Consider the following 27,198-nt stretch of genomic DNA (forward strand, 5'->3'; position numbering starts at 1 on the left):
CCCCCCCCCCCCCGAAATGCAGTTCATTTATTATGAAGATTCTCCCATGTGCCAGAGAAACATTTTGGCAACGCAGCCATCTTCAGAATAGCTTGCCTTACAAATCTTAGCAGCCAAAGAGATTCATAGTGAGAGAGGCAGTGTGATGAAATGTAGTAAGGAGATGGATGCATTCCAGAGGAGCAACTCACCCCAGGTATCCTGTATGAGAGAAAGAAAGTGAAAATAGCCCTTCTCCAATAGTCTACATTGTATATTGTAGATGCAAATATTGTAGATGCAGATAGTGGAGTCCTCGGCCTGGCAATATTTTTTTTCCCATATATGTGAAACAATAAAGAACTGATCTTGGAAAAAATTCCGCCTCTCATTCTGGGTTTTGGGCTTGACAGGTCTTCACTCATATAATTTCTAAATCATTTTGGCAAAGATTAATGCTAATACCTTTAATTTTGGTTGTTAAGCACTCTGCAAAGCAATGGAACCCTTGCAACCCAGATGCCATATAGTTACTGTATTTCTTACTGTTTAGCAGTCTTCAGTTGCTGCGTTTTGTAATAGTTGCAATTTCTGCACACTTTTTAAGGTGGACCCACTTTCACGTATGTTGCAATAGCTAAGGTAAAATGTAACCAAAGCAAAAACAGTTTTCCAAAGCTACCCAGTTTAAAAATAGAAATAGCTGCTGCACTAATCATAATTGTGCAAATGTAATCCTGATGCAGCTGTCATCTATGAATCTAGTGACAGCTGAAAATCAGGGCTGCAAATGTACTTGAAGAAGAATGCAACCTCCATCCCAAACAGAGAATCTGTTCTCTTGAGACCGGTTTCTTATTAATCACCAATAATTCTATGTTGCTTGGGCATAATTTCAGCTTTCATTCCCTGTATCTGCCCATGATACAATTCAGGCAACTTTCAATGGTACCTATTACTTTTTTGAATTAGGGGACAGGAGCACTGGGTATCATAGGGATATAGATAATAACTTATTTCATATCTTAGAATGATCTCCCTGGAGTTTCATGTAGATGTTTCAAAGCTTCAATAGCTTACAGACTCAGGTCAAGGCTTCTGTAGCATCCTTGGCAGTACATAGCTGAGTATCATAATTGTATGGATAGTATTGTAGCTGAAAGTGACTGATGACTTCTCTCAGTGGTCTCATATGGATATTAAAAATAGGGAAAAGAAAATCAACACCTCTGGGCTTCCACATGGAAGCGCCATGCCAACCCTCATTGGAATTGTTTACTCAGGGAATGGCAGAGACATTTTAAACAATGCTTCCAGTCCACAACCCTTGCAGTCAATGCAAAAATATACCAAGATGATTGGCATCAGAAGCTATTAAGACATCAAATCAAACCAAACCTCAACAAATCAAAACGACAAACATCTCAATCCCATGCCTGAGCCTGAATTCTGACTGCACATGCTTAAAATCTACCTCTAAGATATTTTGTAGCTGCAGTTACCCCACTTTCTCACTGACCATCCCCTAAAAAATGAGAAGTTGGAGGGAAGATCCAAAGAGCTGGCTCTTGAAAGGACTTTATTTGTTTCTGTTAATAGCACAGCCAGCAAGATTTTTAAAAAATGCAAATTGTCAATAGCAAAGGTCCATTACAGCTGTAGGTTAATTTGGCAAGTAAGACATTTATTGCATTTAGATAACAAGTAGTGCTAAAATGTAAAGCCATGGGGGGGGGGGGGAATCCAGAAAACTTTTAAAGTGGTTTCCCCCCCCCCTTGTTTAAGTGATATAAATGTAATAGTTAAGGAAAGGTTCATATATCACTACTTACCCTTTATTCATTACAATTAATCTGTGTAAAATTCTATTACACGGAGGATAAGCAATATAATATAGCATTCCTTTCTTCAGGATACATTTACATTCATTTTTGTAAAGAAAACAAAACAAAAAGACATAGCTCTGCTTCAGACATGGTCTTGTTTGCTTTCATTGATGCAAAGAACCAATTGTTGAGTAAATACTAGAAGCAGCATTTAGACCTATTTATCTCTGTGTCTCTCATTCTAAAATATCTAAGCACTGCTGAAATCCAATTTCCACCCCCCCCAAAGATCTGTTTCCTTGCGGGTAGAATGGGATGACGGTTTTTCCACGGCTTCAATTTTCCCAAAGGATTAAGTCTTGAATTTTTCAATCAGTCTATCATTATGTCTATCATTCATAAAATATCAGTTCAGTACTACTTGGTTTTATGAAATGCAGTGAATATGATTTTAAGACATAATCTGAGGCATTGCTTATTTCTTCTTTGTTAGCAGAAATTCTGTTTATCAGAAGGAAGGACTCTTATCAAGTCCTTCATTATTATGAAAGCTATAGAGTGAAAACTTAAACTTGATGCCTTCGTTGTCTATTTTAAACAAGTGAACTGGCCAAGATTTTCTAACAACATATTTTATTTTTTTTCAGGAATGTTCAGAAGGAGGATCGTGGACCGTTGCTTGATGAGTATCGCGAGTACAAGAAAGTTAAAGCTAAACTCCGTCTTCTTGAAGTCCTTATCAGCAAACAAGATCCATCAAAATAAATTATGTTTCTTCGTAACAATGAACAGTTGTTGTCAGTTAGGGGTATTCTTTTGTCTTGCTTTGTTGAAAGAATGCAATTTTTGTACACTTTAGAAGGACGGGTAGGTCCTATCTAGAAAGTTAATGAAAAAAAAAATTAAATTGCAACTCAATCTGTCCAACTTTAAGGGTGTTTTTTTTTCTCCTCATTTTAAAAAGTTACAGTGTGTCTCGTTCTCAAAAGACTTTATTCCAGAATCATTCAGAAATGTTGGACCTGCTAACTTCGCTTCATCTGCATTTATTAGTATTACACTGAACTCCTCTGTTGCCTTTTTAGTATGGAAAATAATGGCAGCCAATTAAGAATACTCCAGAACACCAAAAAGGAACTGCAATGCCTTTCAAAGGACTGTGTGGCATAACTGATTGCAAATGGCATCCTTCATATAGTAGAATGATCAATGGATACTGAAATATAAAGTACATTTTCCGGTTTCAGATGACAATGGACAAACCAGAAAGTGACCTTGCTTGTTGTATTTTTAAAACTTGGAAAAACCTGAACATTTATATCACATATTGCCTACAAGACTTACATTACTGTTAATTTCTATTTATTGTCTACCGGTGACTGTGTAGTCTGAATTGGAGACTGCATCTTACCCTTGTGTTGGTGCTCAGATTCATTCAGTTCAGTAAGCTTACACCACTTTTGCTGTATCTGAAACAAACTTATTTTACCAAGGGCTACAATTAGTGTAATTATGTATTGAACAAGCTGGACAGAACTAGCTTTGAAAGAAACCTTTCCACTTCCATTCACAGAAATGGAAAGAGAAGTGATCTGCCTCAAATAGGTATCACACAATTTTTGCATGTCAAAGCTTCAGAACCAAGAGGGTTTTTTTAACTGATGTTTTCTTTGCCTAGTATGTATAACACAACAGCAGCCGATTTTTTTTTTTAAAAAAAAACCTGCACTCCAAATTCCTTCTAAATGACTTTAGTAGCTACGTATGAGATACAGTACAGAGGAAAAGGGCTTATATGGAATCCTTTGCACATAGGCCCTGCTTCTGTGGTTTGACTGGATTAAATCTTAAGTGTTGAATATCTTCCGGATCTATTTTGTCTTGTGGCCATGTTTTTGCATGTGCCTATTTGCTGCATGTGTTATGAACAGCTAATGCCAACACAAATTTTTTCATTGCTTTTCTGAAAGACCAGAAAATGAACTTCAGTGAAATAGTGGCATGTAAACACATCAGATTGATGTGTTAACATGTAATAGGTAGAAAATAGATTTTAGAGACTCCATACTTCTATTGGTTGTGTTTCTTGTTTTTTATTGTAATTCTAGGCATGTAATTTTGGAACTCAAAAGTGACAATTAAAATGAATTTATACTCTAATGTTTTGCCTTTTTATACAGCCTGAAGAGTTTAAGTGGACTGTAGTGAATTACAAGATCGGGAAATAATCTGGAGATTTTCCGTAGCTTTTGTTCAACTTCATCGTGCAATGTACATTTCAATTACTTTCCCATCAATCTGCAATCACTGGTGCATCTAACATCAAAACCTATGTGTACTGTATAGTGTTGTACATGTTTTATATACCACATGCAAAATGTCAATATGCACTATTTAAATGTTTGTTTTAAATAATATATTCCTCCTTTATAATGCTTAAATCTATATGATCCCAATATTTTTATAAAGAGTGATCAAATTGGTTCAACTTCAGAATCAACAGCTGCTTTTGTGTGTGCTTTGCAGTGTTTGGCTGTTTGTAGCAAGCATGGCATCAGTTATGCTAAGAGTGTGTGTTGTGCCATCTTATTGAGCAATAAATGGTAGAATTAGGCATTTTGTGATAACACAGTTTTACTTTCGTATAAGTAAAAACTATATGTGGATATATAGATATAAATATATATATATATAAATAAACCAGATATGAATGATTGCCATGTCTGGCATTTCATTGTATAGATTTTTATAATAAAAAAACTATTGTCATATTTATATTTGTGTTTTGTGTCTCTGTGTGCATGCACTTGTGTTTGCATTTTTGCCTCTAAATCTTAGTAAGTGTAATTCTTAAGAGTTGCTAGGATTTAAAAAAAGGTTTGAGTCTAATTCTCTTGTGGTTTATCCACAGTGGTTTATCCAAACTGATAATAATTAAAAGCTGATTAGAAATTAACTTGAATTTTTCTTTTTATAAGTCACTTTGAAGATGTTATAGAAAAGTGGCCTATAAATGTACCTTATAAACTTTTCTTTTTATGCTTGTTCTTTAGAAAATGCACCCTTTTTATGTTGTGCTAGCTGTAGGGCAAAAACCTCTCACTATATCCAATATATTTGATATGCAGCACTTAAATTTGCTGGAGAATTAGATTTTGCTGCATGACCTTGTCTTTAAGCAAAAGCAAGCATGTTTCTGTCATTTATAACAGACATAAAAATTTGCCCATGGTTACTTTCCATTTCAAAGACCAATCCTGCAATATTTTATATTTTTTGTATATTTCAAAACATGAAGTAACTATGGACATGGCTGACATACATGTACAACTAATATTAAAGACCAACAGACGAAGACCTCGTATAATTTGTACCTAATTCAAAGTGTGTTCGCATAAAACAAACAATGTAGTTTCCCCACACACCCGTCTCTTGTATCTGCAATTGCAATTGGGATGAACTTTTGTGACTAAGGAAAGGAATCTTAATTCCTTTTAAACCCCTAGAATTATGTTTGCACATAAAATGTTCTGTAAAAAAAAAACCCAGCGTGTTTAAAAGTTCAGAGATGAATTTCTGAATTTCAGCTGTTAAGTACTCCTTGGACCTCCCCACGTTTTTCATTACTGGATGGAAGAAAAATCCTATATGTTGTTAAGGGTAAATGACGCCAACCTGAGCTGAGGGGAACAGCGAGATGAAATACGTTTAAGAGCCGCCTTTGATAGCAAAATACAGAAAATATAGTTACTAATTATAAATACAGTATTTCTGCTGCTAAAAAAAAGTTTGCTGTTACCATTGGTATTTTTAATTTTAGCAAATATTCTCCAAATCATTTGCCTTTTAATATTTACAACACACCACTGCAGGAATGTACCATTTATGGCACTGGGCCAGTGAATTAATCTAGCAAACTTTTTTTTTTAAACAACAGAGCTGAAATGGAAAAGCCCTGGGAAAACAGGACTACTCAAAGACAGATGTGCATCTCTCTCCCCCTCCCCCCTCTCCCATGCCTGTTAATGCACACCTTAGCTTCTCACTGTACCAGGGGCCAGTGGTAAAACAAATCCTCACCTCTTGCTAGTTCCTCTGTTGGTACTGAGCTGGAGGGAGAGTTCTCATAATTGTGTCCAGCTTATAATTCACATCCTTCAGTTGTCTCTCCAAATCTTCGGCATATCTAGAAAGTCTAAAACAAAATAACAAAGGAGATTGAGGGGGTTCTGGAATTTTTGCCTTTGTGAAGCTGATAGCAGAAGAAAACTAACCAGAAGAAAACTGGTTAGTCACTTAGCACTCTAATAGTATATACCGATTCAGATACAAATTCGAATTGTGTAAATTTCATTGAATTCAATGAAATTTCCAGATTAATAGGCATAGAACTGCAGCCTAAATCATTTTTTCCCCAAATAATGTAAAGATTATTTAAGTGGACTCTTTTTTTTTTTTGGTATTCATTAGGACTATTCGTTCATTTTGTATTCATTAGGACTACCAATATTTGTATAAGCTTACTCTTAACTGAGCACTTTTTTTTTACATTTACAACCAACATCCATTTTCTTTAGAACCCAAAATAATGCCTCAATTGAATTTTCTAATAACTTAAATCAAAGGAGGACAACACAGGGCCTAAAATAGTTAGCATTAACAATTGCTAATTGCAATATTATGACCATACAATTAAAAGCTAGATCCCTAAATTTGCATTTAGTAGGTAACATGTTCGAGAGCCACACTGAAAACACTGATGCAATGTGGGCAGAGCCAAGATTTGTTGATATTTCAGTTTGGGAGTTTTATTTGATAAAATATATTACAATTGCATCAGGAATTATATATTTTGTCTGAAGATTCCACTTTAAATGTGGAACCTCAAATTGGGGACCTCAAGTTGTTCTCCTGTGGTCTAAAAGGTGAATCCCAGGTCTTCTGTAAAGGCTGAAGCCTATTGAGGTTATGATGTAAACAGCAACATACCTCTGAAAGTCTCTCGCAGAAACTGTGTCATACTGTCCTGTGGAAATCTGCCTCCTCATGAGATCCTGCACAGAAAATTGGTCAGTATGATTGACAGGATTCTAAAAGAAACGTGTCATTATCTCTAGGATTGGCAGATTTTATTCATTTGTTTGTTTATCAAATTTGTATGGTTGCTATCTCACAGAAAGTGACTTTGGGCGATGTACAACAATCCAAATAAACACTAAATATAAAACAATATTAAAAAAATCCATTACGTAAAAAAAACTATTATACTTATTTAAAAACATTAAAAACAATAAAAGCAGAACTAAACAAGAGAAGAAAAACAATAGATGGAGGAATGTCAATAATAACGGGGTTGCTAGGCCTGCCTGCTGGCATAACCAGATCCTGAGGGAATTGGAAAGCTCAGGAGTGATGAGGCTGACCCCATCTCTTGGGAGGGGGGGGGAGGAGAAGATTCCTCCATACAGACATCATAGCAGAAAAGGCCCGCCATGTAGTGCCTGCCAAATGTAGCTCTCTAGTCTAGCTGACAGAATATGCCTATTCTACTAGATCTGGTGGGAGAGGCAGATAAAGTTTGGAAGAAGGTGTCCCTCAAATATCCTGGTCCCGTGCCATGTAAGTGTTTATAGATTAACACCAGCACCTTAAATTGGACCCAGAAACAAACTGGTTTAACTAATGCATGTTGTGTAGCAGAGGCATAATGTAAGCTCCCAGGAACATTCCCTAACTGCTTGCACCACTGCACTTTGCACCACCTGAAGTTTCCAGATACTCTTCAACAGCAGCCCCATGTACAGCACATTGCAATAATCCAAACTATATGTCCAGACGAACAGAACACGAGTGACCCTGAGTGGCCCCCTTGATGGAGGAACGAGTGCAACTGGGGCACAATACGAAGTTGTGCAAAGGTCTTCCTAGCCGTGACTGCCACTTGCTCCTTGAGCAGGAGTCCCAAAGGTGCTTTTTCAAAATGCAATTGGATTTTGAACATGTTTCGCTTCTCACCCAAGAGCTTCTTGAGTTCTGACCGAATGGTGTGGAATTCAGAACTAAAGATGCTTCTTGGATGACAAGTGAAACATCTTCAAGAGAAAAAAAACAAAAGAAAAGCCAGTTGCCTTTTGAAAAAGCACCTTTGGGACAACCATGACCTGGATGACTGAGACTCTCCATAGACTTTGAGCAGAAGTTGTGAGTTTAAGAGGGCCTGTAGAAAAATATATGCTCGACCACTTCTCAGAGGACAAGTGGGCCAGTTGATATGCAAAATAAATGTATATACATTGATAAAACATTAAAGGGTAAGGAAGAGTACTTTGGGTTCCAGTATCTGTCCCTAGCAAAGGCAGCAGCCATTTTTAATAAAGAACATTAAATTCCTACACAAAATAGCTGAGAAACAATTCATGAAGTTGAATCTCTTCTATAAATGGAAGATGGAAACTTTTATTCTAACATACCGTATTTTTCCGTGTATGAGACGCTATTTCTTCCTGCAAACACCCTGTTCAAAAATCAGGTGCATCTTATACAAGTGCAGCATCTTATACATGAAAAAATAATGGTAACCTCCACAGCCCAGTGCATGCCTGTGTGGGTTCTTTACATGTTGCTGCCATGCAGCCTGGCGCAGGTGTCAAGCCCGTGAGCTTGCCACTAACAGGAGGGGGAGGGGCAAGATCGTCGGATGGCGGCGTCCGGAGGCAGCGGATGGGACCAGCAGCATGGAGAGCAGTGACAGCCCTTTCCCTCCCTCGTACCTATATGCTGGCCGAAGACCCTGTGGAACGCAGCTGCGAGGCCATTCTGCTCGATAATAGCGGCCGGCCGAACAGCTGATCGGCGTGGAGAAACGGCGGGGAGTTTAAAACCTGCCTTCGCTTCCCTTGCCTTGCTATCATGCCGGTGCTCACGCCGGTTTGTTTACCAGGGTCGGAAGGCTGCTGCTGTGAACTGACTATGCATGCTCATCGTGCCGGATGCTGGTTAGGTGGGTGGGGCCGGCTGGGAGAGTCTATTTAGAGCGCTGGGAGGCGGTTGCTCCCAGCGCTGACTTTGTTTGCTGTAAGCTTGGAACTTGCATGCCAGAGCGTCTTATACAAGGGTGCGTCTTATACACAGAAAAACACGGTAGGTTAATCAACACAGTGGAGACAACCTCGAATGGCCTATGACCCGACAACCAGAGTACGGTTCTTGTTAAAATATTGTGGTATTGTTTGCATTTCTATTTTATAATCCCTCCCCCTACTTGTTTATGTGTATGCATGTATTACATATGTATTTATTCTCAGATACATGCATAAAATCAGATGAAAGTTTATGCAAAATAAAGTTGGTAAGTATTTAAGTACCACAAATCTTTCTTTGTGCTGCCTCATAATAATACAAACCACTGAAAATAATTATCTCTATCCTTTTTTTTTTTTTTTGTCAAGTGGAAAGAAGCATACGACACTTACCTTGTCGCCAATTTTGGAGACATCCCTACTTGTATCCAGTCTAGAGATGGTCATGCAAAGGAGGAATAAAACCCAAGAATTTATTTAGGTACGACATTTTAATACCCACATACTACAAAAAAAAGGAGAGAGGTCCTGATGAAATTAATCTAAATGGAGAGAGTGGATATGCTTGTTTCTACTGCAGTGTTTCTCAACCTTGACAATTTTAAGGCATGTGGACTTCAACTCCCAGAATTCCACAGCCAGCATTGCTGGCTGTGGAATTCTGGGAGTTGAAGTCCACATGCCTTAAAATTGTCAAGGTTGAGAAACACTGTTCTACTGGATAGGACTGATCATAGGCTACATTATACATAGTCAAAAAAAGCCTGCCTCTTGTTGTTTGCTGTATCTTTTTTCCCTGGGGGGTTCATCACTCCTGCTGTTTTGTCAAAATGAGAAAGCTCCACTGCATCATTGCAAAAGAAGCTCAGGCCCTTTCTGGATGTGAATGCAGTGGGACATTGCTTTCATCAGACTGATGGTTTGACCTTCCTGGCAGCTGCCGCCGCCTTTCTGTCTCACAGGGACATCTATTTCAAGTTGCTATGATGCCATTGGCTGTAACATTTTCCATCCCTATAGTCAGCAACCAAGGCAGTAGAGACCGTGGGTGTAAATGAGGATAGCAAAATATTAAATACGAACAACAAAGATTGACCTCTTCCATCATAGCACAGTACCCATCCAGCTTGCTCTCCAAGAGTAATTGTGTAGTCCTTTGTTTCAGACATTGACTGGCTTGGGTTTTTGGGTTGTTTTTAATCGGCAAAGAAAACCCAAGCACCATGAACTTAAGAGGACTTATAAATACGTAAATGTGCCGTGCGTGGATTTAAAATAGCATCTGTCACATTTCGTTCTATCATTCGCTGTTATTGTTATTATTATTCAATTTGTATCACATTTATTCCATTCACAGGTCTTATAGCTAACACAGCAGAAATACGATATAAATCTAAAAAAAAAAAACTGGTCATTTGAATTACATTTAGAAACATATCAAAAACCAAGGGAGGGCCCACAGAAAAGATGAAATAATGATCAGGATGGCAACTTTTGGTCAACAAGTGAGCCACTGCATTTTGGACTAACTGAAAGGTTTTGTGTGGTCTTCACTAGCAGCCCCCGTAGAGCTTATTATAGAAATTCAGACAAATTGTGTTAATGAGGAGTTACTGAATTCAGGTCTTGGGTTCCAAGAAAAGCTGCAATTGGCATACAAAACAAAGCTGGGAAATGTCTTGCTTGGCCATTAGGTAGTAGCTATGTGTATAAAAGGACACCCAAGTTGCGCTCCTGTTATCTCAAGCACAGTTATACCTTGGTGAGAGACAACCCTGGAGCTGGAGGGGAACCATGATGTGCAAACAGCAACTTTATATTGCTAAGGAACAATTTCAACTTGTTTCAACCCACTGGGTTTCTCTCAGTTTCCAGATGCCTGGGGAAATGTGCGTGGCTTCTTTGGCTGAGCCCAGGATTGCAATATAAAGCTGAAAATTGACAGCATATTGACATAATTATATTGTAAACTACCAAATGACCTTTTCCAACAGTTTCATATAGATGTTGAAGCACCAATATATGGAGTACTTCATAAGGAGACAGCTGATCATTCTTACCTCACCAGGTGAGGTAGTACAGCAGCTCAGATTCTCAAATGAGACTTATGACTGAATAAATTAATTACTAAGGCATGGGAGGAGGTAGGGGATGAGCAAGCGGTCTCGGGTCCATATATTGTGCAATGCCATAATGTGGGATGACTTAGGTTATTTTTCCACTAGCAATTCACAAAGTCTTCTGTCTTGATAGGACTATAGCAATGGTTAGGATGACACTATAAAGACTCTTTATGCCACAAGCAACAGAAGACCCTTAGTTGGATTAGGTCAATGTTCTCATTTTAAGAAGCTAAATTTGAAATTATGGTTTGGAGAGATTCATAGTTTGCAGCTGTGGTTTAGTGTGATGTTTGATAGAAACCCATGGCTCCTTTGTGGTTTCCTATCTTGGACCTAGGTAGGCAGGCTTTGCAACTATTTCCAACTTTGAAATACTCAGAACAGGTAAAGGACCCAGTCCTAACTGGCTATCAACAGTGGGAAATGGGAATGGCCCATAATAAAATGATAAGGTGGCTCCTTCTTACCTGCTGTGATCCAAAATCCCATATAATCTTTACTTCCAATAGTAGTATTGATCTTGTGATTATACAGGCACGTTTAGAAAACAAGACAGTGGGTGGCTATTGGCCAGTATTTTATTTCAAAAAGCTCCCACCTGCTCAGAAACACAACAGGAATAAGCTGAAATAAGAGGGACCTTCTGGAAGGCTGGAGAGAAGCAATCACATTGGTTTGCTGATAAATGAGTGTTTCATAGTAGTCTGGAAGCATCTTGAGAGCTTTTTGTGGGAGATGACTTTGGAAATCCCAACCTGCCTTATTGGCCTTTAAAAGCTTGATTCTCTGACTTAGCTGCACATCAGAATGCCTCCTCATCTATCCTGAAGGGTCTTGCTCAGTGGAACAAAAATATTGGTATCCATCACTCTTTAGGATCATATGTATGAATAAGAAAATTAGCTGGAAAATTAAACTAAAGTGGCAGTATGCCTGAAATTTGATACCCACTTTTTCAAATATACATCTTCTGTCTCTGATGCCTTTCTTTTCAGTTTGAGTTTGACTAAAGCTTTATTGTAACCCTAAACAAAAGAAATAAATAGGATTGTTAAATGGAACTAGTTGTGATATCATAGTTGTGATATGTACAGGCTTCATGTGGGGGAATGTAGGAAACACCAGTCAAGCTTAATTTGATTAAAGGGTACAAAATGGTTTTAGCATGCACCAAATTCTGCAATGAAAAAACAACAGTATCCTTTTGTACTGAAAATATAACATATTGCAGGTTACTCCATCTGGTAAAGATTGAAATATACTTGTAAAGTAGATGGAGTTAAACAAAATCCCAGCAAAATTAGTATTACTGAAGATAGAAATTAAGTTTTGGTTATACTGTATATATGGTAAGAATGGCCAAAACAACAACAACTGAGTAACATTAGCACATGGGTGAGTAATTTCTAAACAGTTTACAGGTGGAAGATCATCTGCTGAGTTACACAAAAAGCCAAGGCAGCATTTATGATTATAAGCACAAAAAGCAAATCTCCAATTTAGAATAATACCACTCCTTCTTTAACTTTTCGTTGTTTACTACTCATTCTGTTGAACAGTTCAGGAGAACATAAATGATAACATACTATAATATAGCCTTTGCGCTGGCCATTTAAAATAATTTGCACAGATTAAGTAAATTACTTTAGGATTAATTGGGGTTGGAATGGGGAAAAAAGTTTTCAATAACACAAAGCTAAACAAGTAAAAGTGATATGAAATATGACACAAAACAATTACATTACAGGTAGTTCTTGAGTTACAACCGTAACTGAGCCTATAATTTCAATCATAAGTTGTGATGGTTATTAAGCAGGTGATCACATAATTGCCCCATTGTACAACTTTTTCTGGAGTTGTTAAGCAAATGTAACATTAAGTAAGCCTATTGCTCGCTATTGGGCGTTTTTTAGCAGAAATCAGAAGTAAACAATTCACTGGAACGAGCTACCCCCCGAGATCCGGACAATCCCGGATCTCCTAACCTTCCGCCGCGCCCTCAAGACATGGCTTTTTCAGCAAGCGGGACTGACCTAGGGTGAATTTTAAATAGGGATAATTTTTAATGATTTTAATAATGTCACAGACTACAAATATTTGGTTTTAATTGGCTTTTATAGGGGAAATGTAGTGTTGTGTTGTTGGTGTTGTGTTATTTTAATATGCTGTGAGCCGCCCTGAGTCCCGTGGGGAGAAGGGCGGCATATAAATTATGAAAAATAAATAAATAAATAAATAAGTGTTGTGGTTAAGAAAGGAACCCACAACACTTCAGTTTCCAGCAAAAAATGTGGTCACGTGACTAGAACACTGCAAATGATTGTCGATCAGAATTTCAAATCCAGGTCATCAGAACTTTAAATCCAGGTCATAAATAGGTCCAGGTCATCGTAATTCTGACTGATTGCTAAGTTGTAAGTTGAGGACTACCTGTAATTATATAAAACCTTCATTTGGTGTCATAATTTCTCTGGGGAAAATATTCCACAAGTAGGATATCACTAACAAAGGGATCCATTCTTAACCACAACATTTCAGTTGACAGTGATTTGAAAATAGGACCTCTGAAGGAAATCTCAGTGTTCAGATAAATTAAAGGTAGAAGGTAGCATTTTGTAAAATTTTATAATTGAGGACTGGTATTTTGAAACTGGACCTGGAAGCGACCTAAGAGCTGAGGCAACTGAGAAAACACAAGTTTTGTTTGAAACATGCAGTTCTATTTAAAGATTTAGCAATTCTATTCTGGACCAACTGAAGTTTTCTTATCCGCGTTACAGGTAATTTGCACACAATAGGTATTTTGCAGTGAGGAAAACAGACGATTACCAATGCACAGTTAACTACTGTCACTTTTTCCCCAGTCAGATAAGCTTAAAGTTGGCATATGGGAAAGATGCTTTAAGCCACAAGAATCAGTTGAGTCTCTAATAAATCTGAAATCTTGAGGGGAATGTGAGTCCCATCTACAGCAAACTCATCACCCTACATTTAGGTGGCTAAATTGGGCCTTGAGAATACCACTGAATTATCTAGTTTGAGTCTCCATTCTCATCCAAAGTGATGCTGATCCTGGACGGTCCCAGCATCTCTGAGAATGAAAAAGAAAGTAGGTCAGGCATGTCAAACTGCCGGCCCACGGGCCAGATGTGTCATGCTGAAACCACGCCCATCCCATTGCCAGCAATGGAGAAAAAGTCGCGATATGTCACGCGACATCACATGATGTCGTAAGTTTGACATGCCTGAAGTAGGTGGAGCTTCAGAGCAACACTCTGGATGATCTCTCTTAGCACTTTCATAAAGAAGCTAGACAACACATGAGAAAGAACAAAACCTCCTGGAATTCAAAAGCAACAACTATTTTGCAGTAACTATCCAGAAATAGAACTACTGTTAGAAAATGTCTCTCCCACACAATGGGAAGAGTTTCTAGAGAATTGCCTGGATTGTGATCCTACTGACTTTCTCTATAGAAACGTAACTCCACAGGATGACCAAGCAAGTGTTTGTATGCTTTTTGCATGTTCATTTCTATATGAAAAATACTACAATATCATAAATCATGGTAAAAAAAGTTTAAATATGCCTTCAGATCAGAATATGGGCAACGTTATCCCAAGATAGAGAATTTTGGCTTATATGGGAATCTACTCTAAGGTCCTGGGAATCGAAATGCAATTTTACTTTATTTCACAGACAGCAACAAAACATCCCTCCTTTTATTCTGTAAAGTATCAATGAAGCAGCAACAGTCTATTCATTGCTATTCATGTGCTCTGAAAAACAATTCAAGAAATACAATTTCTTGTGATGCACTTTTTAAATAAAACATTGAGAAAAAACAAGTTATCAGTAGCATTTAACTATTCCTTGAACTAAAAATTACAAGGTTGCCAGAATATAAATGCGCAGGGCATGGTTTAAGTTCTTACCTGTTTTATAAGGTCGCTGATCTCAAACTCTCTGCTTGGAATTACTGAAAAGTCAGCTTTCACTTCAGAGTATGTGTCATTGATGATCGCCAAGAACATGTTCTACATGGGGGGAAAACAGGAAAACGTAATGTGAACAAGTAATGCATAAATATGCAAGAATCTCAAAGATGTTCCAAAGCAAAGCATATCGATTCCAGGATAATCAATAATAGAGAGCAGTGCAACTTTTTTTTTAAAATAGAGCATTCATATCAGATTATATCATGCTTATAGTAACCTAGCTCAGTGTTTCTCAACCTTGGCAACTTTAAGATGTGTGGATTTCAACTTCCAGAATTCCACAGCCAGCATAGCTGTGCCCGCAAGGCGCGCATGAATTCTGGAAGTTGAAGTCCACACATCTTAAAGTTGTCAAGGTTGAGAAACACAGGCCTAGCTGAATAGATTTTCTTACTGCACAGGCACCAAAAGGAGTGAATCTTGTTGGTTGGCATTCCTGATTGTTATTTATCATTTACCCAGTAAGAATACTTTTCTTGATAACCTGATGAGGATTCGGACCTCAGTCTGAAATCTGACCTTATCCAAGAAGTTCAAAGCAAGCTTCCCAACCAAGTTTACTCATTTGATTTTGCCCAAGCCTGTCACTCTGAATGAAAGCAAGAATATTTCAGTGGTGGGTATGGGACAGGGGTAGGCAACCTTGGCTCTTTTATGACTCGTGGACTTCTACTCCCAGAATTCCTGAGCCAGCATGGCTGGCTCAGGAATTCTGGGAGTTGAAGTCCACGAGTCATAAAAGAGCCAAGGTTGCCTATCCCTGGAATAGAGTTTTGCACAGTACACCAGTTGTTGCTGAATAACTAGTGGGGTTATCCAGAGCTAATTTATCCTCTTCTTTTTTAAATCTCAGTAAATTACAGCAATAAAAATGTATTTAAAAACTCACAGAATCTCATCCATCTGCTTACAAGGCAGCACAAAAGGTAATATCCTGTTTTTAATATTTCCAATTGTGACACAGCTGATTCCTTCAAACAGACTATGTGAGGTTCACAAGACTTTTCCTTTTAAATTCTCAAGTCAACAGTCATAGGAACGAAGTCTTAAATCCTGAACAGTTTAATTCACTTGGAATGAGGTAGGTTGATTTTACTTTGATTTTCTCATCTTCTTAGGTCTCAGTAGAAATCATGAACAGCATTTTTATTCATGCCTACTTTCCCATGAACTGCCCCTATCGATAACCCCAAGATTAATGTGAGAAAATTAGTGGAGTTAATTAGTTAAAAACAAAAACCCAATCTCCCATATTCTCATCCAATATTCTAATTTCACTTTTTGGACCAGAAATTATACATGTAATTGGAGCAGGGATACCTTTACCAAATATTACAACTTTCAGAAAACACTTGATATTCTTGGGAGAATATGCCCTGATTCATTTGTAAGACTGTAGAGCTAAGCATTATATTCTTCTCCATCTATGAAATGTACATTTTGCTGGGAAACAGGTGATCCCGTATAGGGATTTGAACGCTGGTGAAGTGTTTTTCACACCTGAAGAATTATCTACACTTACTGAAAAATGCACTAGGGTAATTGTGTCACTGATAATATTTTTTTGACAATGATAGGTATTAGGGTTAGGCAAGAATGATCTGTATCACTACAGGTATCCTGGGCCTTTCAGATTCAAAATCCGCTTTTTTCCCCCACCAGAAATCTCCATCTTATCAGCCTCTTAGTTGTTATTTGTTAAATTTATTCGCTGCCTATCTCACTGTGGGGCTACTCTAGGCGGCTTACAATAATAATAATAAAAGAAAATGAAAGGAATGTAAACAGAAATAGTAGAACCCAGAAAATAAAAAAATGAAAAAGGAACACAACGAGAATGCATCAATATGATAATCAAAAAGATGGATGGGTGGAGAGTAGAGAGCAGGAAGGTGAGGTGAAGTCTGCCATCAATCCAGCAGCCATTTCCAGCAAGGAATTCCCCATTTGGTCTCCAGGCCAACCAGCAGAGCCAGGACTTCTTAAGTTTGTATACAAGGTTGTATTCTTAGAGGTTAGGGTTATGTATCTTAGAGCCCACTTAAAAAGAGACATTAATTATGGGCCTCTTTGCAAATTGCAATTTCTTCACCAACACCAGCTAGACAATATGTGTTTTCTACCCAATTGTTGTCAGGATTTGTGCAGCTCTGGCAAAGTAATCCCAACTTTGCAAACTGATTCAGTTATCCAAGTTTGCACTTACCAGCAATACAAAGAATACAAAGAATACGAAGGTGATGAAGTAAATTGGTCCAAGAATTCGATTTGCATGTTCTATGTCGGCAAAATTAAAATCTCCAAGTACAATACGAAACTGGGTAAAACTTAGGAGGAAGCAAAAAATATACTAAGTATGAGATTCTAAGATTCTTACTGAGGTTGTAATCCTATACAGTTATTTGGTACCACTGAACACAGAACTTATTTTGGAGTTAAACTTGTGTAAACTATTCTGCAATAGATAATTGATACTAAAGTTACTAATATGAAGAACCACTGATTACAAGTGAGTTACTATCATTAGCTTCCAAGCCTATCTGTGGTGAAATAGGACCAAATAATGTCTATTTTAGATATTTGCCAACAAATCTCCTAAAGCTGTCCAATGGTAGGAGGAAGATGCTTTGAAAAAAAAATGACACTGGTTATGTCCTGCTTGCAGAACTATACCAAGTACAACCTACTCAATTTGTTTCTGAAAGTTTTCCAAACTGGAAAATGATTTACTTTCAAGGAAACCTTGAACTGAATATGAAAAGGGTGAAATGATGTGAGGAGAAAAATATAATGGATACTTGCCTGTGTATGTGTGTCTAGCTCTCCCTTACCAAATGGGTACTCATGTACTCATGAACATTTCCTATGCTATTCGCCAAACCTTCTGCCCTCCCTACTTAATGTTCTTGAAATAATATAATTCAAACAACATTAAGAAGCAAGGTGGTTTGCTGTAAAGCAAAATATTAACCTCCAGAATGCTAATAGTCTTGCATCTCATTTTGGCTCCAAAGGTATTCTTGGCACAAGGGAAAAATTTCTGTGGTAGTCACATGCTTTGTTAACGTGTTCACTGAGGCTTTGCAGTGATTATCCTAGACAATGATCTGGCAAAGAGAGTCCTTACCAATTGGAATAATTTGACTAATATAAGGACATGGCAGCCAGGCAGCATAGACAAGACTCTGCCCTCACGCCCGATTGTGCACAGTTGATGCTGTGGGGTGTGGGCAGATTTAGATTTTAGGGCCATAGAACAGCCGATTTTTGTCTCCTAGCCTATCAGCCTTAAAAAAACTGGCAAGGAGTAGAGTATCACTCTGATGCAGGGATGGGCAATTAATTTTCCCAAGGGGCCACACATGAGAAAGTGTTGAGACTGCTGTGGAGGGCCACCACTGCTGTTCCGCCTCCGCCCTTTCCCCCCCCACTGCCGCAGGCTAGATAGAGACACTCAAAGGGTCCGTATGTAGCCCATCGACTGTCAAATGCCAAGATGTGCTCTGATGGAAGATTTTCAATCACTATTTTGCTTTTCTAATTCACACATTTTGAGAAGGGTTGGTGGAGTTCAGAAGCGTCAGGTAATCCCAGAACTCCACAAGAGGCCACTATAGGAACTGTCGGTCTAACTGTTCACTTCATGACACTTCAAATTAACAACTTTGGAAGGGATGCTTTATAGCAGTGGTGGCGAACCTATGGCACGGGTGCCAGAGGCGGCACTCGGAGCCCTCTCTGTGAGCACACATGCTGTTGCCCCAACCTTGCCTCCCCCCATGACCCCCTCCTCACCAGCAGCCCCCCTGGAGGAGAGTCGCCCCCGAGTGTGGTCCACGCAGAGCAGCACAGCCAAGGACATGGCAGCCAGGCAGCATAGACAAGACTCTGCCCTCAACCCGATTGCGCACAGTTGATGCTGTGGGGTGTGGGCAGAGGGTGTGGCCGCCATGGTGCTGCTGGGCTCCCTGTGCGATCTGCGGCGGGCCCTGGAGGCGGTGACTGGCCCTGCGGGCAGGTGGGATGGGGGCGGGGCAGGGGGTGGAGCAGGGGCGGGGCCAGTTTTTGGGCACTCGGTCTCTAAAAGGTTCGCCATCACTGCTTTATAGCCTATAAAGCATTTTTAATTGTCACAAAGGATCAACCCCCCTCCCCCAAGTGGTACGTGACCATGATCTGGGTGCTTAGCAATCTGTTTGCATTTACAACCGGTTGTCAAGTGCTCCACAATCATGTGATCCCCATGCAATCTTCTCTGTCCGCATACCCGGAAACTCAGTGGGGAAGCCAGCAGGGAAGGCCCTGTAGGTGTTGTTGCCTGCCCAGAAGACTCCCTCTTATCTTGGGGAGGGGAGGGCTGCCTCTCTCTCTCTCTCATCTCTGGGAGCTGAAATCTTTTCAGTAAGCAGCTCTTCCACTCTGAAAGAGTTGCCTGCAAAGAACTGAGCTGTGTGCCCGCTTGGATTTGAAATTATGGAAATTTGGTTTTATATATATACTGACTGCAGCAAGGATATTGCATGCACCAGGAATGCTGGAATTACAGTTGTTGAGCAAAGTAGTCACATAATTTCCCACTTAAGGAGTGGTTTGCTCAAAGACCAGGTTTCCCATGCCAATTGTGGTTGTACGTTGAGGACCAGTTGTATCAAGTGCCTCTAGTTCCCTGCCCCTCCTCTAAAGAAAATTCTGCTCTAGCTAATGACCCAGTGAAACAACAGTATTAGATAACTTGGAATGTTCCATACATGCAATTCTGAAAAGTGGAAAACTCATCCACTTGCGACCCAAAGACCAGGTAGCCCAGCTGTGCATATGCAAAAAAGATGATAAAAAACATGATGGCAAATCCTATGATGTCTTTAGCACAGCGCGACAGAGTAGAAGACAGCTGAGTCATTGTCTTGTTAAAACTTATGTATTTAAATATCTGGAAGACAAAGACAAAATAGAGAACATTACAACGTTGCTAAGACCCAAATCTACCACATAGTCTTAAATCTTAAAGAGCTTTCACCTATCCCTCAGGAAATCAATATTAAACTGTAAAAACACACCAGTTAGCTTGAGATTAAAGAACTAAAGGAACAAAATGATCCACAAAAGGATTTATAGAAGGATTTCAGAGGTTATTCCTGTGAATATTCTAGACTGATTTGCCAGCCTCTAGTCCAATTCCAGCCCTGACTGAAAGGGCTGGTCATAACCTTTAGAATCATCACTGACTAGGCCCTAGTGCAGGGGTAGGCAACCTTGGCTCTTTTATGACTCGTGGACTTCAACTCCCAGAATTCCTGAGCCAGCCATGCTGGCTCAGGAATTCTGGGAGTTGAAGTCCACGAATCATAAAAGAGCCAAGGTTGCCTACCCCTGCACTAGTGTATCTGAAAGAGCTTCCTTGGCATGAGTTGCAGGTAGTCCTCAAGTTACAATAGCAATTGGGACCAGAATTTCCATTGCTAAGCTAAATGGTCATTAAATTAAACATCATGTGGCCATGCCACTTAGTGACAGCCCTGGTTGTGGTTATTAGGCAAGGACTGCACATGATTCTGACACGAGAAGAGGTGCTGAAGCTGTGCCCCAGAGTAGCAGGTCAGCCAGTAGATAGGTGACGCAGGTGATGCTACGGGGATGGGCGGGCTGGCAGGTGACATAGGCAGAAGCTACAGAGTACAGGCAGGCAGGTGTTTCTTTTTCACTCAGTTTATTATGCCACTGGCTTTATTGTGATTTCTTATTCTCTGTCACCATGTTGATAAAGCAAAAACGGCAGCCACATTCCAGGATAGAAGCCTGATCAAGTTAGCATAAGTGAGGAAAAAAAATTCAAATATTCCTTAAACTTGACAGTGGGGTTAGAATGTTTTGTTCTCTCTTTCCAATTTGTTGCGATTAACTTTTTTTTTTTAACCAATATTAGGACACCAAATTAGGTTAATAACAGTACCTTTATCCATGCAAAGAAGACATTCACTGAAATCATGTTATTGTAACGGGTCTGCCAAAATCCAAGGAAATAAAAGTCTGGATAAGAATCTGAATTGGAGAGCAGATTTTCCATAAGCCTGGATACTTCAACCGTTCGATAAACATTGAAAACAATAGCAAACAACGACAACTGAAGGAGAGGAAAAAGCAGAGGGTTGTAAGGCTACAATCGAGAAAATCAATTTATGTCTGCAAATCACATATTTATTAAAATTGCAGAGTGCAGGTAAAATACTTGTAAGACTTCTATGACTTTATGAAACATCATACTCTGCTACTCAGTATTTTAGCATTTAGTGATTTTTTTTTTCCTAAAGGGAAGCCTTTCTAAACTAGTAATGAAATTTATTTGACATTTTATATAAACTGTCTTATGCAAAATTACTGTGGAGGCAGCCGACAACTATACTGTACATTAAAACATAGTATAAATGCAACAAAGGCAAAGAAAGCAAAACAATCCATCAATTACAATCAGCACAATCAATAATTCCTGTGATGGCCACCCATAATCAGCACCATAAGCACCCTGAAACACATAGTAGTACTGAGTTTAGTTGTTTTCAAAATACAAGGAAGGTAAGAGCCACCTGTATCTCCATTGGGGGGGGGGGGCAACATTCTAAAACATGGGAACTGCCAGAGAGAAGGTCTATTGTACCAGCAGAAGGGAATATATGTACCTCAGCATTGTACATGAGCTCTTTGGTGCTCCAGCTTCTAACCCTATCTGAATCAGGATGTCCTGATGACTAATTCATCCTGGTCAGCATTTGACTGGTCTACTGTAATGGAATTTATATGGGGCTGCCATGAAGACAATATAGAAATTGCAGCTGAAGTGGGGGCATGGGGTGCAAGTGGGCCTGTTGATAATATACCTGGCCCCCTGCTATGTGTCAACGGCCCTGCCTGAGCTGGCTGACGTGATAGCCGGGGTGGCGGTTGAGACCCCTAGACTTATAGTTATGGGGGATCTCAACCTGCCATCGGCGGGCGAAACGTCAGCGGTGGCTCGGGAGTTCTTGGCCTCCATNGATCCTACTGACTTTCTCTATAGAAACGTAACTCCACAGGATGACCAAGCAAGTGTTTGTATGCTTTTTGCATGTTCATTTCTATATGAAAAATACTACAATATCATAAATCATGGTAAAAAAAGTTTAAATATGCCTTCAGATCAGAATATGGGCAACGTTATCCCAAGATAGAGAATTTTGGCTTATATGGGAATCTTCTCTAAGGTCCTGGGAATCGAAATGCAATTTTACTTTATTTCACAGACAGCAACAAAACATCCCTCCTTTTATTCTGTAAAGTATCAATGAAGCAGCAACAGTCTATTCATTGCTATTCATGTGCTCTGAAAAACAATTCAAGAAATACAATTTCTTGTGATGCACTTTTTAAATAAAGCATTGAGAAAAACAAGTTATCAGTAGCATTTAACTATTCCTTGAACTAAAAATTACAAGGTTGCCAGAATATCAATGCGCAGGACATGGTTTAAGTTCTTACCTGTTTTATAAGGTCGCTGATCTCAAACTCTCTGCTTGGAATTACTGAAAAGTCAGCTTTCACTTCAGAGTATGTGTCATTGATGATCGCCAAGAACATGTTCTACATGGGGGGGGGGAAGGAAAACATAATGTGAACAAATAATGCACAAATATGCAAGAATCTCAAAGATGTTCCAAAGCGAAGCATATCGATTCCAGGATAATAATACAGAGCAGTGCAACTTTTTTTTAAAATAGAGCATTCATATCAGAATATATTATGCTTATTATAGTAACCTAGCTCAGTGTTTCTCAACCTTGGCAACTTTAAGATGTGTGGATTTCAACTTCCAGAATTCCACAGCCAGCATAGCTGTGCCCACAAGGCGCGCGTGAATTCTGGAAGTTGAAGTCCACATATCTTAAAGTTGTCAAGGTTGAGAAACACAGGCCTAGCTGAATAGATTTTCTTACTGCACAGGCACCAAAGGAGTGAATCTTGTTGGTTGGCATTCCTGATTGTTATTTATCATTTACCTGGTAAGAATACTTTTCTTGATAACCTGATGAGGATTCGGACCTCAGTCTGAAATCTGACCTTATCCAAGAAGTTCAAAGCAAGCTTCCCAACCAAGTTTACTCATTTGATTTTGCCCAAGCCTGTCACTCTGAATGAAAGCAAGAATATTTCAGTGGTGGGTATGGGACAGGGGTAGGCAACCTTGGCTCTTTTATGACTCGTGGACTTCAACTCCCAGAATTCCTGAGCCAGTCCACGAGTCATAAAAGAGCCAAGGTTGCCTATCCCTGGAATAGAGTTTTGCACAGTACACCAGTTGTTGCTGAATAACTAGTGGGGTAGCCTCTTCTTTTTTAAATCTCAGTAAATTACAGCAATAAAAATGTATTTAAAAACTCACAGAATCTCATCCATCTGCTTACAAGGCAGCACAAAAGGTAATATCCTGTTTTTAATATTTCCAATTGTGACACAGCTGATTCCTTCAAACAGACTATGTCAGGTTCACAAGACTTTTCCTTTTAAATTCTCAAGTCAACAGTCATAGGAACAAAGTCTTAGATCCTGAACAGTTTAATTCACTTGGAATGAGGTAGGTTGATTTTACTTTGATTTTCTCATCTTCTTAGGTCTCGGTAGAAATCATGAACAGCATTTTTATCCCTGAGAGGGCTCTGAGTGCCGCCTCTGGCACGCGTGCCATAGGTTCGCCACCACTGCACTAGGGTAATTGTGTCACTGATAATATTTTTTTGACAATGATAGGTATTAGGATTAGGCAAGAATGATCTATCACTACAGGTATCCTGGGTCTTTCAGATTCAAAATCCGCTTTTTTTTTTACCAGAAATCTCAGGAATAATCATGTCTCCATCTTATCAGCCTCTTAGTTGTTATTTATTTGTTAAATGTATTCGCTGCCTATCTCGCTGTGGGGCTACTCTAGGCGGCTTACAATAATAATAATAAAAGAAAATGAAAGGAATGTAAACAGAAATAGTAGAACCCAGAAAATTAAAAAATGAAAAAGGAACACAATGAGAATGCATCAATATGATAACCAAAAAGATGGATGGGTGGAGAGTAGAGAGCAGGAAGGTGAGGTGAAGTCTGCCATCAACCCAGTAGCCATTTCCAGCAAGGAATTCCCCATTTGGTCCCCAGGCCAACCAGCAGAGCCAGGACTTCTTAGGTTTGTATACAAAGTTGTATTCTTAGAGGTTAGGGTTATGTATCTTAGAGCCCACTTAAAAAGAGACATTAATTATGGGCCTCTTAGCAAATTGCAATTTCTTCACCAACACCAGCTAGACAATATGTGTTTTCTACCCAATTGTTGTCAGGATTTGTGCAGCCCTGGCAAAGTAATCCCAACTTTGCAAACTGATTCAGTTATCCAAGTTTGCACTTACCAGCAATACAAAGAATACAAAGAATACGAAGGTGATGAAGTAAATTGGTCCAAGAATTCGATTTGCATGTTCTATGTCGGCAAAATTAAAATCTCCAAGTACAATACGAAACTGGGTAAAACTTAGGAGGAAGCAAAAAATATACTAAGTATGAGATTCTAAGATTCTTACTGAGGTTGTAATCCTATACAGTTATTTGGTACCACTGAACACAGAACTTATTTTGGAGTTAAACTTGTGTAAACTATTCTGCAATAGATAATTGATACTAAAGTTACTAATATGAAGAACCCCTGATTTACAAGTGAGTTACTATCATTAGCTTCCAAGCCTATCTGTAGTGAAATAGGACCAAATAATGTCTATTTTAGATATTTGCCAACAAATCTCCTAAAGCTGTCCAATGGTAGGAAGAAGATGCTTTTGAAAAAAAAAAAGACCATGATACTGGTTATGTCCTGCTTGCAGAACTATACCAAGTACAACCTACTCAATTTGTTTCTGAAAGTTTTCCAAACTGGAAAATGATTTACTTTCAAAGAAACCTTGAATTGAATATGAAAAGGGTGAAATGATGTGAGGAGAAAAATATAATGGATACTTGCGTGTGTATGCGTGTCTAGCTCTCCCTTACCAAATGTACTCATGAACATTTCCTATGCTATTTGCTAGACCTTCTGCCCTCCCTACTTAATGTTCTTGAAATAATATAATTCAAACAACATTAAGAAGCAAGGTGGTTTGCTGTTAAGCAAAATATTAACCTCTAGAATGCTAATAGTCTTGCATCTCATTTTGGCTCCAAAGGTATTCTTGGCACAAGGGAAAAATTTCTGTGGTAGTCACATGCTTTGTTAACATGTTCACTGAGGCTTTGCAGTGATTATCCTAGACCAGTGATGGCGAACCTTTTAGAGACTGAGTGCCCAAACTGCAACCCAAAACCCATTTATGCATCGTCGAGTGCCGGGTGGGTGTAGTCCATTGGGTGGGCGTGGCTGCGATGATAACGGCACACTGGGTGGGACTAAAAAGTTCAATCAATCAATTCCAACTTTGCAAGATCTTTTTTTTCCTGCGAGAAGTTGAAATTGACTGATTGAACCTTTTTTTTTTTTGCACACGGCGGCGGAGGCCTAAAGCAAAAAGGTTTTATAAAACCCAGCTGAAGGCCTAGGACTGGGGCGACGGCGCGCGTGCCCACAGAGAGGGCTCTGAGTGCCGCCTCTGGCACCCGTGCCATAGGTTCACCACCACTGTCCTAGACAACGATCTGGCAAAGAGGGTCCTTACCAATTGGAATAATTTGACTAATATAAAGGAGTACTTTAGATTTTAGGGACACAAGCCATAGAACAGCAGATTTTTGTCTCCTAGCCTATCACCCTTAAAAAAACTGGCAAGGAGTATCATTCTGATGCAGGGATGGGCAATTAATTTTCCCAAGGGGCCACACGTGAGAAAGTGTTGGGACTGCTGGGGAGGGCCACCACTGCTGCTCCGCCTCCACCCTTCCCCCCCCCCCACTGCCGCAGGTAGATAGAGACACTCAAAGGGTCCATATGTACCCCATCCACTGTCAAATGCCCAGATGTGCTCTGATGGAAGATTTCCAATGACTATTTTGCTTTTCTAATTCACACATTTTGAGAAGGGTTGGTGGAGTTCAGAAGCGTCAGGTAATCCCAGAACTCCACAAGAGGCCACTATAGGAAGTGTCGGTCTAACTGTTCACTTCATGACACTTCAAATTAACAACTTTGGAAGGGATGCTTTATAGCAGTGGTGGCAAACCTATGGCACGGGTGCCAGAGGCGGCACTCGGAGCCCTCTCTCTGGGCACACATGTTGTTGCCCCAGCCTTGCCTCCCCCCGTGACCCCCTCCTCACCAGCAGCCCCCTTGGAGGAGAGTCGCCCCCGAGTGTGGCCCACGCGGAGCAGCACAGCCAAGGACATGGCAGCCAGGCAGCATAGACAAGACTCTGCCCTCACGCCCGATTGCGCACAGTTGATGCTGTGGGGTACGGGCAGAGGGCATGGCCGCCATGGTGCTGCTGAGTTGCCTGTGCGATCTGCGGCGGGCCCTGGAGGCGGTGAGTGGCCCTGCAGGCAGGTGGGGTGGGGGCGGGGCAGGGGGTGGAAGCGGGGCCAGTTTTTGGGCACTCAGTCTCTAAAAGGTTTGCCATCACTGTTTTATAGTCTATAAAGCATTTTTAATTGTCACAAAGGATCAACCCCCCTCCCCCAAGTGGTACGTGACCATGATCTGGGTGCTTAGCAATCTGTTTGCATTTACAACCGGTTGTCAAGTGCTCCAAATCATGTGATCCCCATGCAATCTTCTCTGTCCGCATACCTGGAAACACAGTGGGGAAGCCAGCAGGGAAGGCCCTGTAGGTGTTGTTGCCTGCCCAGAAGACTCCCTTTTATCTTGGGGGCGGGGAGGGCTGGCTCTCTCTCTCATCGCTGGGAGCTGAAATCTTTTCAGTAAGCAGCTCTTCCACTCTGAAAGAGTTGACTGCAAAGAACTGAACTGTGTGCCCACTTGGATTTGAAATTATGGAAATTTGGTTTTATATACAGTATATACTGACTGCAGCAAGGATATTGTATGCACCAGGAATGCTGGAATTACAGTTGTTGAGCAAAGTAGTCACATAATGTCCCACTTAAGGAGTGCTTTGCTCAAATACCAGGTTTCCCATGCCAATTGTGGTTGTACGTTGAGGACCAGCTGTATCAAGTGCCTCTAGTTCCCTGCCCCTCCTCT

General features: G+C 39.8%; 2 protein-coding genes across 2 annotated transcripts in view; one reads left to right on the forward strand and one right to left on the reverse strand.

The window, feature by feature from the left end:
• The window catches only part of FAM13B (family with sequence similarity 13 member B), a 48,845-nt gene extending 45,907 nt beyond the window's left edge, over window positions 1-2,938 (forward strand). The window contains exon 23 of the mRNA XM_015817692.1: window positions 2,453-2,938. Coding sequence (XP_015673178.1) covers window positions 2,453-2,570 — 118 coding nt within the window. The 3' untranslated portion in view covers window positions 2,571-2,938. The remainder of the gene's footprint in view (window positions 1-2,452) is intronic.
• Window positions 2,939-5,891: 2,953 nt separating this feature from the next.
• PKD2L2 (polycystin 2 like 2, transient receptor potential cation channel) overlaps window positions 5,892-27,198 on the reverse strand; it is a 33,965-nt gene continuing 12,658 nt past the window's right edge. The window contains exons 9-19 of the mRNA XM_015817702.1: window positions 24,428-24,548; window positions 22,515-22,616; window positions 20,956-21,126; window positions 19,754-19,935; window positions 17,212-17,332; window positions 14,943-15,044; window positions 11,955-12,032; window positions 11,475-11,526; window positions 8,276-8,319; window positions 6,795-6,859; window positions 5,892-6,000 (exon numbers count right to left, since the gene is read on the reverse strand). Of these exons, the coding sequence (XP_015673188.1) occupies window positions 5,892-6,000; window positions 6,795-6,859; window positions 8,276-8,319; window positions 11,475-11,526; window positions 11,955-12,032; window positions 14,943-15,044; window positions 17,212-17,332; window positions 19,754-19,935; window positions 20,956-21,126; window positions 22,515-22,616; window positions 24,428-24,548 (1,147 nt within the window). The remainder of the gene's footprint in view (window positions 6,001-6,794; window positions 6,860-8,275; window positions 8,320-11,474; window positions 11,527-11,954; window positions 12,033-14,942; window positions 15,045-17,211; window positions 17,333-19,753; window positions 19,936-20,955; window positions 21,127-22,514; window positions 22,617-24,427; window positions 24,549-27,198) is intronic.

This window comes from Protobothrops mucrosquamatus, unplaced genomic scaffold, assembly GCF_001527695.2.
Source record: "Protobothrops mucrosquamatus isolate PMUCROS unplaced genomic scaffold, P.Mucros_1.0 scaffold623, whole genome shotgun sequence".
Lineage (NCBI taxonomy): Eukaryota > Metazoa > Chordata > Lepidosauria > Squamata > Viperidae > Protobothrops > Protobothrops mucrosquamatus.